General features: G+C 37.7%; 1 protein-coding gene across 5 annotated transcripts; it reads left to right on the top strand.

Annotated features, from left to right (window-relative positions):
• Positions 1 to 1,269: 1,269 nt before the first annotated feature.
• Positions 1,270 to 15,348, top strand: LOC104085234 (uncharacterized). Of its 5 annotated transcripts, none has more exons than XM_070200169.1 (12): positions 1,270 to 1,490; positions 2,880 to 3,069; positions 3,180 to 3,254; positions 4,893 to 4,999; positions 5,371 to 5,431; positions 5,668 to 5,727; positions 5,816 to 5,890; positions 7,178 to 7,324; positions 13,175 to 13,229; positions 14,015 to 14,134; positions 14,633 to 14,859; positions 14,983 to 15,348. In XM_070200169.1, exons 1-12 carry the CDS (start codon positions 1,459 to 1,461, stop codon positions 15,004 to 15,006), a joined length of 1,173 nt encoding a protein of 390 aa, XP_070056270.1. In that variant the 5' UTR covers positions 1,270 to 1,458; the 3' UTR covers positions 15,007 to 15,348. The 5 variants fall into 5 exon arrangements, with proteins under 5 accessions (XP_070056270.1, XP_070056271.1, XP_070056273.1 ...); XM_070200170.1 differs by having other exon boundaries at positions 1,282 to 1,490; positions 5,668 to 5,731; positions 5,820 to 5,890; XM_070200171.1 differs by having other exon boundaries at positions 1,289 to 1,490; positions 3,189 to 3,254.
• Positions 15,349 to 22,295: the final 6,947 nt, after the last annotated feature.

The raw sequence follows: 22,295 nt of genomic DNA, 5'->3' as shown, positions 1-22,295 counted from the left end.
CATTTATCAGAAAATATAGTTTTTTCTTTTCTTTTGTAACGACCCAATTGATCATTTGAGACCTTGTATAGTTTTATACGGTGTATTATGACTTGCATATATAGTTAATTTTGATGTTCGAGAGGCTCGGGATTGATATGGAAGAGTGATTCTCAATTTGGAAGCTTTAAGTTGGAATGATTAATTAAGGTTTGACTTTTACATAAACGAACTCGGATTGATGATTTGATGGTTCTAATATGTTGGTGATTTGGACTTGAGCATATGTTTGGATTTCGATTTGGAGGTTCCTAGAAAATTTTGACTCTATTTGTTGGAAGTTGGTAATTTGAGGAACTTGAGAATTTTTAAGCTTGATAAATAGTTAAGTTTGATGTTATTGGACTCGTATTGTTGTTTTGGGACTGGGACTGAGGTTGGGTTCATGTTGTTATTGAAATTTGTGTGCAAAGTTTGGTTGTGATCCGAAATGTCTAAGTATGATTCGAATGCATTCGGCGAAGTTGGAAGTTAAGAAAGTTTAAGAAATTGAATTTGATCTTCAAATCTTGGTTTTGGTGTTGGAATTCGTGTTTCGAGCCTTTGGACAAGTTTGCATAGAGTATGTGAACTTGTTAGATTGATTAGACGGCCCCCTTGTACCTCGGGTGAGTTTTGGGTAGTTTCAGACCACTTCTAGGCCTTTTTGAGTTGTTGATAACTGATACAGAGTTGTGAATTGTGATCGCGGAGGTCTGGGTCGCGTTCGCGAAGAGCAAAGTGCATTTCGGGGCTTGTGAATAGCGATTGCGGAAGGAGGGACTTGCAACCTATAAGTAATTTGGGAATGATCTAATAGATGAAAAGTTATACCCTTTTGACTTTAATTTTCATAAAATTAAACCGCCTTACAATGTAGCAGGTGATCAATTAAAATTTGGGGAAATTTTGTCCTAGTTGAGAGAGTTAGGGAGAGAAGAAGATCGACTACTTTGAATGTGGGGGAGAGAAAAAAAAAATCAAATTTTAACCTACTTTTTAGTTTTTTAAATTCTATTCCAAATTTTTTCTGTTTTTAATTTGGCCCTCGACCAGACGACCACCGTTAATCACCCCTTAATAACCAGCCCTTAATTCCCAAATCCTTACGGCATATACTTGAAACGCCGTACTTGAAAATTGAAATGTCATTTCCAACACATTTTTCCAGTTACATCTCCCCGTACCCCCCCCCCCCCCCCCAAAAAAAAATAAAAAAAAATACTAGTGAATTTCATTCACAAAGAAGTTATTCTGCTTTCCTGAGATCAACACAACACAACACAAAACAGGTGTCCTCCTCCTACTCTCCAACTTCCAAAGCATCGTTCTCCTCGAAACGTATCGCAATCGTCGAGAAACAGCATCAATTTGCGTGGCGGAGTTTGCTATATCAATCTGCGTAGTTAAGAGGAGAATTTTCACCTATAGAAGAAGAAAATGCTAGGGGATGGAGCCCAAACCCCTAGTCGGTGAGTCTACTTTGAACACTTTTAGCTCTTCTTTTACTTCTTGTTATTCTATTTCTATAATTAGGTCTCGAAGGATTTACAGTGATGTTTTTTTTTTTGTACTAATGAGTTTTTGGCGAGTCAAAGAGTTTTGCATTGAAATTTTTTGCTTTTGAAAAATATATTCGGGTTACACAACATATAAGTAGCTAAGAGATTGACGATTTTTTGTTTTTATGTATTGTATCGAAAAAAATAATGTACTTGCGAACTTGATTTCACTAGCATTATGATTAGGAAGGCGCTGAGTTAGGAGCTGAAATTTTGTGCAGTTGAAATCCCTATTTTCGATTACACAACGTACAAGTAGCTATGAGATTCAGAATGTTTTATGTTTATGTTATTACAAGCCGAGGGTCTATCGGAAAAAGCCTCTCTACTCTAGGGTAGGGGTAAGGTCTGTGTACAAACTAACCTCCCCAGACCCCACTAGTGGGATTATACTGGGTTGTTGTTTGTTGTTGTTGCTAAATTCATTTGACTTGCATTACGGATTACAAAGATGCTGAGTTAGGAGCTGAAGTTTTGTGTGGTCGAAATCCCTATTTGGAAACTTTTGGGTTATGTTAGTTTTTGGAGAAATATTAACTTGCTAAATTTATTTGACTAGCATTATGATTGTGAAGGCACTGAGTTAGGAGTTGAAATTTGTGCTGTTGAAATCTCTATTTGGATTAGACAATATATAAGTAGCCTGAGACAGAAGATTTTGCGATTATGTTGGTTATTGAAGAAATAATGAACCTGCTAAATTGATTTGAATAGCATTACCGATGGGAGGATGCTGAATTAGGAGTTAACCATTAGGAGTTGAAGTTTGTCTTGTTGATCTTTTTCATTTTCTTATGTCGCTGAAATGAAATCCTTAGTTGGAGGTTCAAGTAGCTGGAGTTGATAGGCTTTCACGTTTATTTTGTCAATTGAATGAAGTTATGAATCTGCCAAGTTAAATTTCACAATGTAACGATTCCTAAGATGCTTACGGTTGCTTATCAAATTGCCTTGTGAAGTATCAACTTCTGATTTTGGCACTTACTCTTGATATTGGGTAAGTAGATAACAAGTTTCTGGCATGCATTACCATGTTTTCAAGTCAATATAGTTTCAACTTCCTTTGGAAATGAAATGATGGTGAGGCTTTTCTTTCAGCTGATCGGCGTTGAATGATTAATATGAAAGGTTCAAAATGGCTTTGTTTTGCTCCTCATCAGTGGGTTTTTTCTTTATTTTCTAGGTTTATGTGATACGTTATATGTGAATTGCGTAAGAGTATGATAGGGGAAGTGAAGGGTGTTATACTGTTTGCTTCTATTTGTGTTAAATGCCTTCTCAAATTCAAACTCCATGCAGGTCTGATTTGCTATGTATGGTGAAAAAGAATTCAAAGATGTTAGGGAAAACCATAGTGGAAGATGAAGAAACATCGGATGTTGAAACAGATCCCGTTTTCTGGCATGACATTATGGACGTGTATTTCATTCGTGGCAGGGAGTCTAGGGGTCGTCAGGAAGACGATCTTGTATTTTTTGTTAAAAAATTGGTACACTTCTTATCATTTTCTCCTTGTTATAGAGTTTTTAGGTGCAACCTGCTGAATCTGAACAACAGTTTACTGAAATTGAATTACTATGAGGATATATTTTGGTGTAGCATTTGCAGAATCACGGGTCAAATGAAGATGAATCTGTGAACTCGCCATACTTTGTACGCAGGTGGGCACCTAAGGTAAAAGCGACACAAGTTTTTCATTCAGATTCCGTCACATGCATATTGAAGTACTTCCTTCCATTTAAGGTGTCAATCATTTGAATGTGTGCTGTATATTCACTAGAATGTGATGATCTATACAGTTCAATAAGCTTGGAAATTTGTACTAATCATCAAGCTTAGTCTTTCATGTAATTGAAGGGTTTTAGATTTCACTTCGATTTTCTTCTTTAGTTATCCGGACTTAGTTTAATTTGGATTTTAAGAAATTTCACAGCCTAACGGTTAAGATGGATTATAATTTGTCCTTGTTTCGCTAAACTTTCTTTAGTGCTTATGCATGAAGGTCGATTCTGATGATCTATATGTTAAAGAAAAAAATCAAGGTACTTCAAGATTCTGGATTAAGCCTGAAATAGAGACTTTAATCCAAGTATATGGGACTGGAAAATTACATCTATGATTTGAAAAGGGTTAGATGTTGGATGGATGCCCTACATCTTGATTAACAGTTGCAAAAAAAAAAAGTTACTGTTGCCAAATGCTACTTGGAGGAGTGGCGGTAAGGTGTTCCTATATTTTGGTTTTGCATGATAAGATGAGTTGTCTTCTTTCAAAATAGGCAATGTAGCAGTAGTCCTTGACTCCTTTCTAAATAGTGGTTGATGGTTGATCAATTTGCAACTGATAGATAGAAATACTAGAATTTCGCAAGTTCGTCAAAAAGCTGTAGCCTAGTTTGCTGATTAGTAGTCAGAAAAGCATGTCAGTAAGAGCTCATTCAATTTTTCTGATGATTTCTCTTTGTTGGTTATCTTTTTATTTGGTCCATATGTTACTTGGGGACATAGACTTTGGAGATCTTATCCTGGTTATGTTTTTGACCGGGAGCCAGTGAGCAACTGAGCATTGCAGAACATTTGTGGATGTGGCAGTATGCTGTGAGGACTTTCCATCTATTTGTGTTTTAAGATCATGCCACACTAAAAGGACTTGACATTCTTCATCCTGCAGAATGATGTAGATTTTCCTTTTCTATTCGTTTTGAACTACTGTCCCACTTTCGTTTTAAGTACCTACTTATATAGCACCAATGAGGAATTATATTTTAGGAAAGGTATAGGTTCTCAAGTTCTCTAAATTTATGGTTTAACATCTTCTACTTGCTTACATGATATATATTTTATTAACTGATTAAGTAATGCAAAGTGCCAAATTCTGATATGAAAAATGTAAGATACAGTGATCAGATAATATTTCATCCAGATTTCACGCTCACTTTTCTTCTTATCTTCAAGTTTTATTATTCATGGGCATCCTGGGCCTGGGTTGATATTATCTAAAGGACATATTCTTCACTCCAACATTGATGACACATTTTGATGTTAAGAATTTTTTTTTGACAATAGATATAGAAATTATGTAATTGAAAGAGATGATGGTTTCTCTAGCTTCGTTGCTTGGATAATCGAGTGTTAAGAAAGATGAATGAATTAAGACAATTGATTTTTTGTTTAACTTTATATTTGATTGTGGTTATGCTAAAGGTGAGATTGATAAAAAACAGTTAGTTATTTACCTTTGTCAGAATATAATAGATGATATAAGATGTTTCCAAAGGTGACAAATTTCTATTGTTCATTATCTTCCTGGCAGTTGGATGACTTGACTGGCGCAAGTTCATCAGATGTTGATTGGAGGCGCTCCTTTTACTTGAACTTAATTGCTCAAACTTCTTTTAGTGTGACGGTGGCAATTTGTAGGTACTATTGCTTATTTCTCTTTGTTCCATGATGGGCTGTCTAATGTTCTATTTCACATGGTTGTGATATCTCTTTGACTGTACGCTGTGTTTTATGAGAGAGAGAGTTTGTGTGACTCGAGTTATTCATGAACTCTCGTTAATAAGGGAATCTTCAGAATAACGCCTATAAATTTTTTGAGTATCTTCTCAAAATATTCCTGTTATTTGGCTTTTGATAAAAGAGGAACTTCTGCTGTTAATTTAACTTTTGCCAGGATGTTCGGTGTTGTTTAATCAGGTGTTTATTGTATCAGCTAAAGCTTAGCAAACTTTTAGTATTCTCTTTAATGGTTTTTTCCCTTTTCCCTTTTTTTTCTTTGGTTGGTGTAGTCAGCAGGTCCTTAAGAATTACCAAACTGGCAAAGACAGACCATTATCTCCTATATACAAGGCAAGTAGGCAGATCAGAAATTTCATATTAGTGCTCATATTACTCTGATTTGAATTACTATTCAAGCAGTAGTTGTTTAATAAAACCTGCTCCCACTTTTATTGCTGTAGCAAGCCAAGTAGAATCTTTGTGACATGTTGGGTGCTTGGCTCATTCTATTTTGGTTTTCTTTCCTCAAAGATTCACATTAGTGAACAGCAAATCTGGTTTTATCTTTTATTTCTATACTTTTTCAGGTTATCAAAACTGTCTATGCGTCTCCAAGTCGTATCAATTTTCACTTGGACTCAAGGAAGGCAAGTATTTCTAACATCTAGAGATCCATATGGCTCCTTTTATGCTTGATTAAAGTGTCTTCTAATGACATTATTGATATATAATCAGGAAGTAGAAACAACCTCTGCCTACCCAGAGATATGTTTTGCAGTTGATGACTTTGATTCCACTTTTGATGCAGTGGTAATACATCTACTCTCAGACCACTTTTGTTAAGTTGCTATGTGGTAAAATATATATTTTAGTGACTCACAGAAAGGTATAACATACAAGAAACTTTGTTGGTAACTTCGAAGTTCAAAGATTGTTGCCCATTGTCAGATACTTTTCAGGCTGTTGGATTTGGATTATCAGAGCAGTTAATCACTCTTGGTTTCCATGTTTACTCTAACATTTCATTTGCATTAGATGTTTAAGCAATCAATTACCTCTTGAAGGATCACGGTGGTCTACCATTTTGCATGTAATCCGTTTATCACTCTTGGTTTTCATGTTTACTTAACATTTCATTTGCATTAGATTTTCAATCAAACAATAACCTTTTGAAGGATCACAGTGGGCTACAATTTTTGCACGTAATCCGAGTATAATGGAGTAGGCATTTTGGACATCTTTTGAAGTTTCAGACTTCAAAATACCTTCATTTGATAATACCAGAATTCTGTACCTATAGCTTGTGTTCATGTTTGACGTTGCAAAATTCTAGAAGCTTTTGCTGCATCTCTCAAGTCGCTGACAGTTGAAATTTGCAGTATCTGATCTTCCAAAGATGTTTTTTATCCTAATTTTGCTCTATCCACCTTATGCAATTTTACTACTTTGGTTTCTTTTTCTGCTGGGAAGAATATCTGGTAATTTCCAACCAGATCCTAATTGTCTAGTGATTCTCTTCCATGGGGTTTTAAATGATGAAAATTATGGTATGCTTCATGAAATGCAATTTTTGCTTCACGCTCAAAGAGTCCTGCAAATCATGTTGGCGATTCTATTGTTGCCACCTATATAATTACCTTTTCTCAACAAAAAAAAAAATCAGGAGTGTGAACCCCCCTTAGCAGTAGTACTGCTGCTTAATTCTCAAAGACTTGAGTTGTCCTCGGAGCATGATTAAAGACATTGGTACAATAGGTTGACATTATCCTTCAATTAATGTACTTTGATATGAAGAGATAATTGATGCCATGAATGACACCCTGAAAGAGCAGTAGAATAGATGACATTGGGATACTCATTCTTGTGTTTCCCGACTAGTTTCCGGGAAAGAACAAATGTTGCTTAAATTTTGTCAGAGATTGATTTCTCCCATTAAATTGGGAGGAGACATGAAATCCGAGGCATCATTCTGTGAAATGACTAGTCTGATGATTGCTTAAATGAACACTCTCACGAAAAATAGGTAGAGCAAACTTCCTCTCTCACTTTTTGATGTGACAACAACTATAGAAGCATTGCAAATTATCTTTCTTTCAGGTCTTGACAGATGTAGATCACTGCTATTGTGTACTTTTAAATGCACATGATGGGGCTGCATTCCCGAGTGAGAGAAAACAACATGACTACAGTCCTGCTAATTCTTCAAAGAGTGATACAAGTTCTGGAAAAGTACCAACTTCAAAGGTTCGAGAAATTGATTTTCTTTGGAAGTGAATAGCATCTGTAATTCTTGCTTTGGTGCTTTTAGTTTGTAATTGTGAGAAGGCACGGGAGAAAATGTGTTATTGATATTGGATGAACAATACAATACAATACAAGAGGTCCTTATTTATAGCTATACTATACAAGGACATACTACTCTTCTACCAATGTGGGACAATACTACACTATATACATGCTGTAAACTAACACTCCCCCTCAAGCAGGTGCATACAAATCATATGTACCGTGCTTGTTACATATATAACCAATACGAGGACCAGTGAGGGACTTGGTGAAAATATCTGCAAGTTGATCATTCGACCTCACAAACTTTGTAGCAATCTCTCATGAAAGTATCTTTTCTCTGACGAAGTGACAATCAATCTCAATGTGTTTAGTTCTCTCATGGAACACCGGATTTGATGCAATATGAAGGGCAACTTGATTATCGCACACAAGTTCCATCCGACTGATTTCACCAAATTTCAACTCCTTGAGCAATTGTTTGGTCCAGACTAGCTCACATGTTGCCATAGCCATTGCTCGATATTCTGCTTCTGCACTAGACCGAGCAACTACATTCTGTTTCTTGCTCTTCCAGGACACCAAATTTCCTCCTACTAAAACACAATATCCAGACGTAGAACGTCTATCAGAAGGTGATCCTGCCCAATCAGCATCTGAGTATCCAATGATCTGCTCATGACCTCGATCCTCAAAGAGTAACCCTTTGCCTGGAGCCGATTTTATATATCGAATAATGCGGACAACTGCATCCCAATGACTATCACAGGGAGAATTCATAAACTGACTTACAACACTCACAGGATAAGAAATGTCGGGTCTAGTCACTGTGAGATAATTTAATTTTCCAACCAGCCGCCTATAGCTTGCAGGATCGCTAAGCGGCTCCCCCTGTCCTGGCATAAGTTCAGAATTCGGATCCATCGGAGTGTCAACAGGTCTGCAACCTATCATCCCCGTCTCCTCAAGAATGTCTAAAGCATATTTTCTTTGAGAAATAACAATATCTGAGCTAGACTGGGCAACCTCAATACCTAGAAAGTACTTCAATCTGCCTAGATCCTTAGTTTGGAAGTGCTGGAAGAGATGCTGCTTCAGATTGGTAATACCATCCTGATCATTGCCAGTAATAACAATATCATCAACATAGACTACCAGATAAATACAGAGACTTGAAGCAGAGTGCCGATAAAACACAGAGTGATCAGCTTCACTACGAATCATGCCAAACTCCTGGATAACCGTGCTGAACTTACCAAACCAGGCTCGAGGAGACTGCTTTAGACCATAAAGTGACCGACGCAAGCGACATACAAGGCCACGAGACTCCCCCTGAGCAACAAAACCAGGTGGTTGCTCCATATAAACCTCATCCTCAAGATCACCGTGAAGAAAGGCATTTTTAATGTCCAGCTGATAGAGGGGCCAATGACGAACCGCAGCCATGGATAGAAAAAGGCGGACTGAAGCCACTTTAGCCACGGGAGAGAAGGTATCACTGTAATCGAGCCCAAATATCTGAGTATATCCTTTGGCAACAAGACGGGCCTTAAGTCGATCAATCTGTCCATCGGGACCAACTTTGACTGCATAAACCCAACGACAACCAACAGTAGATTTACCTGAGGGAAGAGGAACAAGCTCCCAAGTACCACTTGTATGTAAAGCAGACATCTCGTCACTCATAGCCTGTCGCCATCCTGGATGAGACAACGCTTCACCTGTAGACTTAGGGATGGAAACCAAGGACAAAGAAGATATAAAAGCATAATGGGGAGATGACAGACGATGATAGCTCAAACCGACATAATGAGGATTAGGGTTAAGTGTGGTCCGTATACCTTTCCGAAGTGCAATCGGTGTACTAGGAGCAGGGTCCGCAGCAGGAGCAGGGTCAGGTGCAGGACGAGAACCAGTTGGGCCTGATGGAAGACGCAAACGACGATGATAAGTCAAGAGTGGTATTCCTGTGGCTGGGGAACTAGGGGGAACAACACTAGACTCCTCAACGGTTGGTATGGATGAAACCTCTGTGGTCGAAGGTAGAGGAGGAGCTATAGTAAACTCCTCAAAGGTCGGTATAGGTAAGACCTCAGATATATCATGGTGGTCAACAGAGGTAAAGAAAGGTTTAGACTCAAAAAATGTGACGTCAGCTGACATAAAGTACCTACGAAGATCTGGAGAATAACAACGATATCCCTTTTGAACACGAGAATAACCAAGGAAGACACACTTGAGAGCATGAGGAGCTAACTTATCTTTCCCAGGGGCTAGGTTATGAACAAAACACGTGCTTCCAAAAACACGAGATGGAAGAGAGTATAAGGGTGACTGGGGAAACAATACTGAATGCGGAATCTGATTCTTGATGGGAGATGAAGGCATCCGATTAATCAAATAACAAGCTGTGAGAACTACATCGCCCCAAAAACGCAACGGAACACGAGATTCAATTAGAAGTGTGCGAGCAGTCTCAATAAGGTGCCTATTCTTTCTCTCAGCAACCTCATTTTGCTGAGGGGTATAAGGACAAGATGTCTGATGAATAATTCCCTGAGAAGTCATAAACTGCTGAAATTGAGAAGATAAATATTCTAAGGCATTATCACTGCGAAAAATGCGAATAGAAACACCAAATTGGTTTTTGATTTCAGCACAGAAACTCTGGAATATAGAAAATAACTCAGAACGATCTTTCATTAAGAAAAGCCAAGTACATCTTGAATAATCATCAATGAAACTGACAAAATAACGAAATCTCAAGGATGAACTGACTCTACTAGGACCCCATATATCAGAATGAACTAAGGAGAAGACAGACTCTGCATGACTCTCAACACTACGCGAAAAGGAGGCTCGGGTATGCTTCCCAAGTTGACACGACTCACAATCTAATATAGACAAACTAGATAAACTAGGCACCATCTTTTGAAGTTTGGATAAACTCGGATGTCCTAAACGTCTGTGGATTAGATCTGGAGGATCTGTAACTAGACATGTTGTGGAAGGACTGAGTGAGTTAAGATAGTAAAGGCCTTCTGATTCACGTCCTGTACCAATTGTCTGTCCCGTACTGCGGTCCTGCATAATAAAAGAATCGTCAATAAAATATATACCACAATGGAGGGCACGAGTCAAACGACTAACAGATGCAAGACTAAAAGGACAGCCAGGGACATAAAGAACGGAATCTAGGGTGATAGAAGACAAGGGATTAGCTTGTCCAACTCCTTTTGCCTTAGTTTGACATCCATTGGCTAAAGTAACAGTGGGAAGAGACTGTGAATATACAATATTTGACAAAAGTGATATATTACCAGATATGTGATCAGAAGCGCCGGAGTCCATGACCCATAGGCCAAGAGTGCTAGACTGGGAAACATAAGCAAAAGAATTACCAGAAACAGAAGTATCAGTCTGAGCAACTGAGGCTACTTGTGGAGATGTCTGCTTACTTGCTCGATACTGAAGGAGCTCATTATATTCTTCTTTAGATAAAGAAAATCCTTGGTTACCTGGAGTCTCGGTCTGAGCAATGTAAGCATTTTTGGGTGGACGACCATGTAAGGAATAGCACATTTCACGAGTGTGTCCAAGTTTGTGACAATAAGAACACTTGGGTCTAGATCTTCCAAAACGACCTCCTCCTCGTCTATGCTCCATAGTTTGAGATGCCCGAACATCCATTGTCTGGGATGCAAGAACAGAGGAATCAAGTATCTGTGATGAGATCACTGGTGGACTTGGTGCTGCAGCAAGGCGGAGTAATCGAGAGAATAATTCATCAACTGTCGGGACAGACGGACTAGCCAAAATCTGGTCGCGTACTGAATCAAGATCATTAGGAAGTCCAGCGAGGGTAAGAACGAGAAACATCTTCTGTCGCTGCTCTTGTTGTTTTTCCACACTAGTAGAAACTGGCATCAACTTCTCAAATTCCTCCATGACTGCCTGTACTTGACCCAAGTAAGTAGACATATCCAATTCCTGCTTCTTTAAGTTTGTCATCCGTGATATCACATCATAGAAGCGAGATATGTCATTAGTGTATAAGGTGCGTGCCTTTGCCCAAACCAAATAACATGTCTGGAATGGACGAAACAAGGGCATCAACTTGGAATCAATAGATCGCCACAAGATGCTACATAACTGAGCATCGATTTTTGCCCAAAGTGCTATTGTCTTTTCATTTCCATCGCTAGACTGTTTGATTAGATGATCTTGAACACCTTGACCTCTACACCATAACTCGACAGATGAAGCCCAAGCTAAGTAGTTTGAACCTCCCATTAAAGGTTCCGAGGTAATAATAGCACTAGAGCTTCCAGAACTCATGTTTCTAGACCCAAAAGCATCAAATCCCAAAGACATTGTTGCAAATTATTACCAAATAGTAGAAAGAATCAACTGTAATCCACTGAAACAGTGTACGGAAAAACAGAAACAGAATACTGAAAAACTGTAGCTGCCGGAATCTACTGTAGCTGTCGGAATAGTACTGTAGCTGCCGGAAAAAACTCAAAGTTGTCGGAATGAAATGAAAACAGTAGGGGTAGGATCGGAATTACCAGGCGACCCAACTGTTCTGAAGGAAGATTTTCAAAAAATGGCCGGAAGTGGTCGTACGCGCCGGCGCGTGAGCTCACGCGCGTGAGCTTCTGGTGGCGCGTGGAGGCGCGTGAGGCTGCTTCTGCCGGAGTTTTTCACTGGGGTTTGGTCGCCGGACAGTGACGACTCTCGTGGTAGTGTTGGATTTTGCACAACACTGATAGAAATGAAGCAGATAGAAAACAACCTTAAAAAATAATGATTTCTCTTTCCCGGAATCGCTGGAATTTATGCACAGCGATCTTTTCTCACTAATGCTCTGATACCATGTGAGAAGGCACGGGAGAAAATGTGTTATTGATATTGGATGAACAATACAATACAAGAGGTCCTTATTTATAGCTATACTATACAAGGACATACTACTCTTCTACCAATGTGGGACAATACTACACTATATACATGCTATAAACTAACAGTAATGACATGATGTAAAATTGAATTACAACATTTTGAATTCTACTCTATTATTTGTTAAAGAAATGGAAACTTGTGTAATTTATATAATTGACAGACAGACAAGAGTGGGTTGCTCTAGTGGTAAGCACACTCCACTTCCAACCAAGAGGTTGTGAGTTCGAGTTACCCCAAGAGCTAGGTGGGGAGTTCTTGAAAGGAGGGAGCCGAGGGTCTATCGGAAACAGCCTCTCTACCCCAGGGTAGGGGTAAGGTCTGCGTACACACTACCCTCCCCAGACCCCATTAGTGGGATTATACTGGTTTGTTGTTGTTGTTGTTGACAGTCACTTCTATTAATCATGCAAAAGTGTTCATCTATTTACCTGCCTCCTAAAGGAAAACTTTAGAGAAGCCAAGCAACCCAATGATGATGCTTTTTTATGAGGTAAATAGAATATATCGTCTTTGGGCTGCTTGGCTTCCCAAAAATTTCCCTTTAGGGATGATGTATTTGGTCGTCTGTCCTAATTTGACGTCTTACCGACCGCCCTCTCTACAATCATATTTCCTTTCACTTGCACAGCTTAAAATTAAGCACTTACATTTTGCTTTTTCAAATGTTTGAAAGAGTTTTTTGATTATGTTTTCTCTTGCTTGCAAGCTTCTTGACAATGTATTTTCAGGTCCTCATTTGTTCGACATTGACTTTATTTTGTATTTATCGTATAATCGTAGTTCTCATGAAAATTTAGTAGCGTGAAGTTGTTGGATTCTTGACCGTTTGTAATGTGATTCCAGATCACTCTTTTCTCAGGCTTCGTTAGCTACCAAATGGTCCGAGATGCATATGATGGTAAACCTGCTATTTCAACACGTGGTCTTCATTTTCACTAATTGTTTGTCGTTTCTTTCAGTTATGCTGCCTAATCAATTTTAAACGTGAAATGATGAACCATAGACCTTTTCCACTTTGCATGTTCCTCTTGCACTTGTTTGTAGACCAAAATGACCTGTGTAGCAACTAAGACAAGATTGCTCTGGTGTGAAACTGATAGGGAACATTGTGAGGATTGCATTTCATAATATGACCTTACGATCTTCGATCCTCTCTTTGCCATCAAAAGTGGTACTAGTTGAAAAGATAATTTAATGAATGAAACATTGCATCGAATTTTAAATTCATCTGTAAAAGTTTTTCAAACTCTTGAGACTTTTAAAAGTTGGAAAAATAATATAATTGGTGGAATGGGTACCCTTTCTGCAATGTATTGCATTATCTTAGTGGTTGTCTTCTTCTTATAGTAAAGTTGGTTGCTTACTTGTCTAATTTTTTTTTTGTAGAACTGCATCAAAATAGGAAGTCTCACATCAATTAGGATGGGGGAGTACTTTCTCAAAACAAAGATTAGGATTTTTTTTTGGGGGGTTTGGGGAGGGGGGGTGTGTGTGTGTGTGTGATCATTTAAGGGGTTGATGTCACAATCACAGCTCTAATGCTGATTTTTAAGTGAAAGAGTTGATATAGTAAATGATTAAATTTCAGTTGCAGGTTGATTTCCCAGTCCTGTGTTTATGGCAGTTAAGTGGAAAATGAATTCTGGTAATCTGATTGTTAACTCCTTTTATGTTTGATCACAGCTGGAAGGTCTGGATTTGGGAGCCTTCTCTCCCTTCATTCTGTTGGGAAAACTGACAGGATTTACATGAAAGGCCCTGGAGGACGTGGGGAAGTTGAAGTAGCTGTGTCTGGTGTTGTAGGTAAACTGAAAAACAGTTACCGCTTCATCATATCGTACCACAAAATTTGATCTCTCTTTGTGGGGCTATGTCATTTGATTTCTTGTTATAAACTTGGTGGTTGGTTAATTACTTGAAGAGTAATTTATTATATCTTCTCAATTTTGCTCAGTTGATTCAATAACTCAAACAGGCCAGTAATTAGATTCTATTGGGATAATTTCTTAGAATATTAGAGAAACCTGAATATTGTGCTAGTATGCATGACACTCTTGCAACTTTGATGCATTTTAGTGGGGCAGTCCATTTATGCTGTCGTTTTTTTGAGCTAGAAGATTTTCTTTTAATACAAATCAATGTTGCAACTGTAATTGTTCACTTCAGCTGCAATCAAATGTATTAAACTGTTTAATTTATTCTTCCAGCCGAAGTAATGAATATTATATGCCCTAATATTGATTAATCTGTTTAGGCCTTCTGCAAAGTTAATAATCGTGCTTTTACTTCTCTGTGTATCAGATCAAAGCAAGCAGGAGTTCAGCCATCAATCTGTAGATAACGACTCTAGAAAAGGATTAAGCTTCAGTGCTGTTGTGCGACGAGCTGCATCAGTTGCATCAGAGGCAGCAAAGCATGCATATGCTGCTGCTTCTGCTACCCGAGATGAAGGAATGATCCCCCTTAAGTGCTGCTTGATGTCTATATCATTACCTTGGGAACATATTGCTCATGATCTTTTGTTCAAGGTGAGAGCTATTTCAATTAGCACATTGTTCTTCCTTCAGATTAACGCGTTATGGTTATTTTTTTCACTGGAGCTCCTTTCATGAGTATAGAGCCCTGAATGAAGTTTCTTGTTTCCATTTCAGGGAAGTCCTCCAGTTAACCTGTAAGAATGCCTTGTGGATTTCAAAGAGGGCCATATAATCTCTTCAGCAAACTCAATAGAATAATAGGACTTAAAAAGTTTTTGACTCCAGAGATGGAGAAGACTAAAGAACGTTACAGGAAGGCGAGATGGCTGCTCCATTATGAAACAGAAGAAAGTGGTGATAATATGTATATAAGTTGGCTATCTATTCCCCCACAAGATTTGCTTCCCATGCACTGCATGCTAGCAGATAACGAACTGTTGTGTTGAATTGGCATGTTAGTTGCTATCTACTTTGTTCGTTATAAACAAATGCTTTTAGTTTGGCTACCTGAGATTCATTTATTGCTCCATTTTTCTTCTATCATGGTTGATTGATTTGACTCCCATTTAAAAATAGGCACAAAATTGCAAGGGAAGGGAAGATTGGACTGGCTATTTATGTACAAAGATCCGTTATAGACAATTGAGAGCGTGTGTTGGGGTTGAGATATAATGCGAAACTGTGTGACTTCTTGAGATCATAGTGGGATTCCTTTGCGTAAACCAATATTATTTAATATATGCGTTTTTGTTATCTTTATCTTTTTGCATATTAATTTTAGTAGTTTGGGTCGGTCGTGGTATTCTTTTTTCGTTTTGAAATTTCTTTTTCTGGTTAACGAAATTGTACCATTCACTTGAGTGATTCTGGGTGGTCAATCTACACCATCCAATTTGATATAGCTTACAATGTAGATGATTCAGATTCGACTTGTAAAACACCTGCTCCACCAAGACATGCACCATTCAAGGACAAGCTCTGTTTGTTTAACAATTTTCGTTTGATAATAGTAATGTCTTAGGTCAGCTCGCACATATCTCAGACTTTTTTTTGTCGCGTACTTGCTATCTCTTACCAACACAAACATGTATTTGGGTAATTCTGGTTCAGTTGTTCCCTTAGAAAATAATTCTCTGCATCTCCAATAGTAAGGCTTTACCCCCCCCCCCCCCCCCCCCCCCCCCCACACACACACACAATTTCCCACGTCCCCACACTAACACTAGCCCCCATATTTTAAACGTTTCAGAAATGGGACGGTATTGAATGAATAGAAAAAGGAAAAAAAACTGGGCATTTTATTGTGTAGGTAGTGTCGACTTGTCTCCCTTCATAGAGTCCCAGATAATAGAAAGAAAGAAAGATAACAAGTAATGGTAGCTCTTCTTTATGACTTTATCGTACTCATCACATGGAACCTACTACTAGCTTTGAAACAATGGGGGCAAGTGCCAGTGTTAACTTTATCTACAAATGAAGGACGATAACAAAGTAACAGAGAGCCAAGCCAGACTGCATGTTAGTCTCCACTATACTGTGTTTTAACATGACAAAACAGGAAATAACTGCCAACAAAGAAAACTACCTCAACTTCCCTCAACTAAAAAAACTGACCTTGGGAATATTCTCCATTCTATTAATTTAAATTAACTTAATCATTTGTATACTCTCTTTACTTAGTGCTAATGCAATCTAACATGCAAAGACAAGCTCTCCTTTTGTCGACAACATTATAAAACTGATTTTACATTAAGGAAACAACAAACCACATATGATCATGCATTTTATGTTTGGGCAGCTTTATCTTGCAATTCCACAGCCAAACGTGTTCTCCACAAGAAGGGTAATCAACAATTAGAATATATTAAGACCAGGGGCGAAACTAGTGTATGAGGTACGAGTTCGGTCGAACCTATAAATTTCAAGTCCTAGCCCCGTCTCTATTACAGACAATAGTTCGATTTGAGTAATTCATCAAGAGAATCTTATAATTAGCGCATTTATATTATTCTGAGTATGGAGTTTCATAAATTTCGAATCATGTCAAATTGTAGACACCTTTTTTAACTCTAATTAAGACAATAACCAAAGACAGCAATTCATTTATAACTGTTGGTAATCTAATTTTCAAGAATATAATGCAAATAAGAACTCCCAACGACTTTCTCATTCTTGAATGCTTTTTAAACTTAAGAATGAATTGAATCATAGCACTCGAAACTTCTACCAAAAATGGTAGGCTTTTCAAACCACGAGAGGACAAAAAGCTTAGATAAAAAAAACCTTAATAAACAAGGCACATGGGTGTCCAAAATTAACCAGTAATAGCTTTACTAGTATTCTGAAGGGCACATGAATAAGGTAGGCAATGACTGACTGTCCTTTGTTAATTCTGTAATCTGATTTGTTGTTTCTGTTTTTTGGTCTGATTCTTCGTCATTAAGCTAATCTTTTTTTTTTTTTTTTTCCTTTTCGTTTTTTCTACGCCCTTTTTTTACAGAACAAACCCCACTACAGTGAAAAAGCATACAAAGGGTCCATCACTAAAAACTCCCCCCCAAATCCCCAAGGGGCCACCTGTCCTCCCCACAAAATTCTATTCATATATGATAATACTCTCACTTTAATTAGGATGACAATTTTTATCTAATCTCACATTTTTCAGATTAATGATAATTAATTCAGAGTCTCAATTTGGTTATACAATAGACCTTATCGTATCCGACAACAGTGTTTAAAAGCCAAACTTAAATAATTGGAGGCAGTAAACAAAGAATTTTGTAGACTTGTACAAATGATCCAGCAGATAGATGATACCAATTAAATTGTAATTGAAGGCAACGTTCTTAATTTATTACCCTGAAATGTATGATTTGATTTTTCTACATATAATTTTATTATTAATTACTTAACCATGATTTTTTTTCTTGTGTAGCCATCTAGCTAGTATCTGGTACCTACTGGCGGACTAATCCAAATTTACACTACCTAGGACCCATGAAAGGGGAAGTGCTCCAAGAAATTTCTCTATTCCTCGGGCTCGAATTTGAAATCTCTGAATAAGGGTGTGGAGGGATCTCATTCATCTCACCACACTCTTTGACGGTAAAATCATACACTTCTAATGTCCTACCACAAATTATTATTAACTTTAATATATAAAGATGATTGAGTTATTTAAGTGTAAGTAAGTTTATTTCTGTCGAACAAAAGACTAAAAGGTGAGGCAAAACTAATTGAATAAAGCCTTTGACATGAAATGATAATGATACTATGGAGACAAAATACCAGCAAAGTGGGATGGCTATAATTTTCTTTTGATTCGTAGACCTCCTTTCTCACAAGTGTTTGTTCTCCAAAAAGAAGGGAAAACAAAAGGAAAGAGAATATTCTATACGTATAATCAATCCCAAGCAGATCCCTTTAGTATGTGCCTCTAAGATTTACGTAACTTATAGCGATTAGTGTGTTCTTTGTATCCAGTTGATTAGCTATTTACAGTCATCCACTCAATCCCTCTCATTTATTGATAAACATATTATTGATTGAAAGTTTGACGTGGAGATAGGGTTCATTTTTCATTAATCAATGAACAGAATGAGTCACCTTGTGAATTGAAAAACCTCTCTACCTGGCTTAAGCCATATTACTAAAAAATTCTCGTCTCAGATAAAATCAGGTGTGAAGCCCACACTTCTAATGTCTAGTAATTTCAAAGTTAATAGGAGTACAAGAAAAAAGAAATCTTGTACTCCCTCAATTTACTATTACTAGTTTATTTGAAAAATAATTTTTTTTTTACCTTGTCCATTTTAGCAAATTAAAAGAGATTTATTATTTTCTTTCAATATTAACCGTTAGTATCAAGAAAGAAACAAGTAGATGAAACTAAGAGAGACAAAGACTGCTAGTCGACCATGAGCTTCCTCGATTTGATACCATGTTAAATCTGTGAATTATGATGAGCTTGAAGCTTGATCTGGAGCTTTAATGGAGTTCTTCTAGAGAATTCTGAGAGAGAAATGTTATGAGAGAGAAACAGAATTTAGGAAAGTGAAAGCTCACTTTAATTTCTCAGTGTAGTACAAAGTATATACATGTGTAGTACAAAATTACAACTAATGCTGAGCTAGCCCACCAACTAACACTACTAACTACACAACTAAATAACATTACATATGAAAATATAATTATACAAGTCTCAACACCCCCCTCAAGTTGAAGGTGTTGTAAACATTGCCAACTTGCCCAATATTGTTGAATGCTTTACTCCTGTTAAGGCCTTGGTGAGAACATCAACTAACTAATTGCGTGTTGCTACATGGTGGAGTGAAATCAGCCCTTCCTGCAGCTTGCTTCTTATAAAATGACAGTCCACCTCTATGTGCTTAGTCCTCTCATAAAACGCAGGGTTTCTAGCTATGTGTAGAGCTGATTGGCTATCACAAAAGACTTCTACAAGTTTAACAAAGGGCACAGTAAGTTCTTTAAGTAATCTACATAACTATACCAGCTCCCCTACTACTTTTCTGAGTGCCCTATATTCTGCTTCTGCTCATGATAGAGAAATAGTCTTCTGCTTCTTGGATTTCAAGCACGCAGGACTATTTCCTAATAGAATTATGTATCCACTGACTGACTTCCTTGAGTCTGGGCAAGCAGCCCAAATCAGAGTCACAATAAGCTTTGATGTTATGATTTGGATCATGTGACATGAAGATCCCCATGATGGGATCATCCTTCAAGTACCTGAGTAAGTAAAAAACTACTTTCAAGTGGGGTTCTCTGGGATCTTGCATGAATTGGCTAAGGTGTTATACACTGTAAGCTATGTCCATCCTTGTGTTGGTAAGGAAGTTCAGTTTTCCAATTAGTTTTCTGTAATAGGTTGGATCAGTCAAAGCAGTGCCCTCTTTAGCTTTCAACTTCACTGTTGGATCAAGTGGTGCAGGAAAGCTATTGTAATCCACACAGTTGTACTCCTTTAATAGATCAAGCACAATTATTTTTTGTGAGATTACAACTCCATCAGCCTTATAGAGTATCTCCAGTCCCAAAAAGTAGTGTAGTTTTTCCATGTCTTTGATTTTGAAGCTGTCATGCAGAAATGCCCTCAGCTTCTTTATCTCCTTTTTGTTTGTTCCTGTCAGGATCATATCATCTACATATACTGCCACATATACTGTTGATTCAGCTGTCTTCATGTAGAAAAGTGAGTAATCATACATGGAATGAGTGTAGCCTTCGCAATACAGTGCTTCACTCAACTTGGCATACCATTGCTTACTTGCTTGCTCTTAAGATCATATAAGGAATTCTTGAGTTTGCATACTAGATTTTTACTATCTACTACTAAGCCTTGTGGCACTTCCATATATTCCTCTTCATAGAGATCCATATGAATAAAGGCATTATTCACATCTAATTGGAATATGTCCCAGCCTTTCTTGATTACAACAACTATTAGGGCCCTCACTGTTGTGATTTTCACTACAGGATTGAATGTTTATGTGTAATCAATTCCATCTTGTTGGGTATAACATTTCACCACCAACCTAGCCTTGGACTTCTCTATGCTACCATCTGCCTTATGTTTTACTTTATACACCCACTTACACCTTATGGTTTGTTTCCCAACTGGTAGTGGTACTAGCTTCCAGGTGTTATTGACATGCAATGCTTCAAATTCTTGTGTCATGGCTGCTTGCCAGGCAGGATTCACAGTTGCTTCTTCATATGAAGTAGGCGCTTTATCACTGCAAATATTTCTCACAAAGTACTGACTGTCCTGGCTTAGATTCTCAGCAGGTATATGATGGTGAAGAGAAAATAAGGCATTAAGAGAAAAGGGTGCATTAGTTTGATCATTGGTACTAGTGGTATTGTGTTCACTGATATTTGGTTTCAGCTGGGGTAATTTATGGACATAGTCCTTCAAGTATGTCTATATGTGGGAACTTTGTGTGTTCTATGAGATTGTTTTGGTTGCAAAATATGCTCATGTGAGTATTTCTTATATATCTTATTGGTGAATTATTTGGTGAATTATCTGGAATAGGTAAATCTGTAGTGTTAAGAGAGTGTGGTGAGGGAGATGGATCAGGTGACAGATCTGGATGTGTAACATCTCGAACCCCTTGAAAATTTTGCTCATTAGTTTGATTCTGTTCATTATCACTTGACACATGATCAATAAAAGGAATATACTTGAGAACAGAAAGGGAAGGAAGCAGTATCCTGGGACATACTGAATGTGAAGACATTTTCATTAAACATTACATCTCTAGATACATGTGTTTTCTTAGTGGTCAGATTGAGCACTTTGTACCCCTTTACCACAAAAGGATATCCAATAAAGACATGAGGTGTGGCTCTAGGTTCGAATTTATCTCTGTGGACCTTGGGTACTGTGGGGTAGCACAAGCCCAAAGCTCCTCATATGAGAGTAGGTAGGTTTTCTGTTGTATAAGAGTTCATAGGGTGACTTGCCCTTGAAATGAGAAGAGGGCAGTCTATTTATTGTATAAGTTGCACATATGATGCATTCACCCCAATATCTTAGAGATAATTTTGACTGAAATAAGAGGGCTCTGGAAGTTTCTAACAAGTACCTATGATTTCTTTCTACTATGCCATTTTATTGTGGTGTATAGGGACATGTCTTTTGGTGGATGATCCCTTTAGAAAAAAAGAACTGACTTGCCTCTGTGTTGTTAAACTCTAGACTATTGTCTGACCTTATATATTTAATGGTGGTGTTGAATTGGTTTTCAATCATTGATACAAAGCTTTTGCTGACATGCGGGGCATTACTTTTGCTGGTTAAAAGGTGGGTCCAGGTGGACCTACTATAATCAACAACCATTGTAATAGAATATCTGAAGTTATCATGAGTTGGCATATGGTAGAGACCCAGAGATCAACATGAAGTAATTGAAAGATTTTGTTAGAATTGGTAGATTTTTCTGGGAATGGCAATCTCCCTTGTCTTGCCATTGGGCAGAATTTTGTGAAAATGATGCTGGGATACTGGACATTCCCTTCATCTTGGCAAAGGGCACATGACACAGTCTGTTATACCACAACACATTCATATCGTTACTTGGGGAGACGGAAGAACTAATGATATTTACAATGGGGGATTACACTTTATTATTTGGACAACATGTATTTACAGCTGAATGAGATGTGCAATTATCCCTAGACAATGAACTATTTACAGTAGAGTGATAAAAATAGTGTGAATTATGTGTGCAGTAGGTGGAAAAAGTAGAACTAGTAATTGAACTGTTTACTATTGAGCTTGGATAGTTGTTCCTCAGACACCTTGGGCAGAGAAGATATAAGCCATCACTTGCTCTACCAATTTCCCAAGGCCTCTTCATTGAAAGGGCCTGCAGAAGACAAATATTATCAGTAAAGGCAATAATGCTATGGTGAGTTGAACTAGTTAATGAATGAACTGATATGAGATTATATTTGAAGGA

This window comes from Nicotiana tomentosiformis, chromosome 4 (genome assembly GCF_000390325.3).
Source record: "Nicotiana tomentosiformis chromosome 4, ASM39032v3, whole genome shotgun sequence".
NCBI classification, from domain to species: domain Eukaryota; kingdom Viridiplantae; phylum Streptophyta; class Magnoliopsida; order Solanales; family Solanaceae; genus Nicotiana; species Nicotiana tomentosiformis.
This window is presented reverse-complemented; position numbering and strand designations above follow the sequence as displayed.

Bases quoted from the DNA above. Each gene is read 5' to 3' on its own strand.
- LOC104085234 (XM_070200169.1), top strand. From the start codon at position 1,459: ATGCTAGGGGATGGAGCCCAAACCCCTAGTCG. The intron at 1,491-2,879 runs GTGAGTCTACTT...AACTCCATGCAG, and splicing joins GGAGCCCAAACCCCTAGTCG to GTCTGATTTGCTATGTATGG. The intron at 3,070-3,179 runs GTACACTTCTTA...ATTTTGGTGTAG, and splicing joins TATTTTTTGTTAAAAAATTG to CATTTGCAGAATCACGGGTC.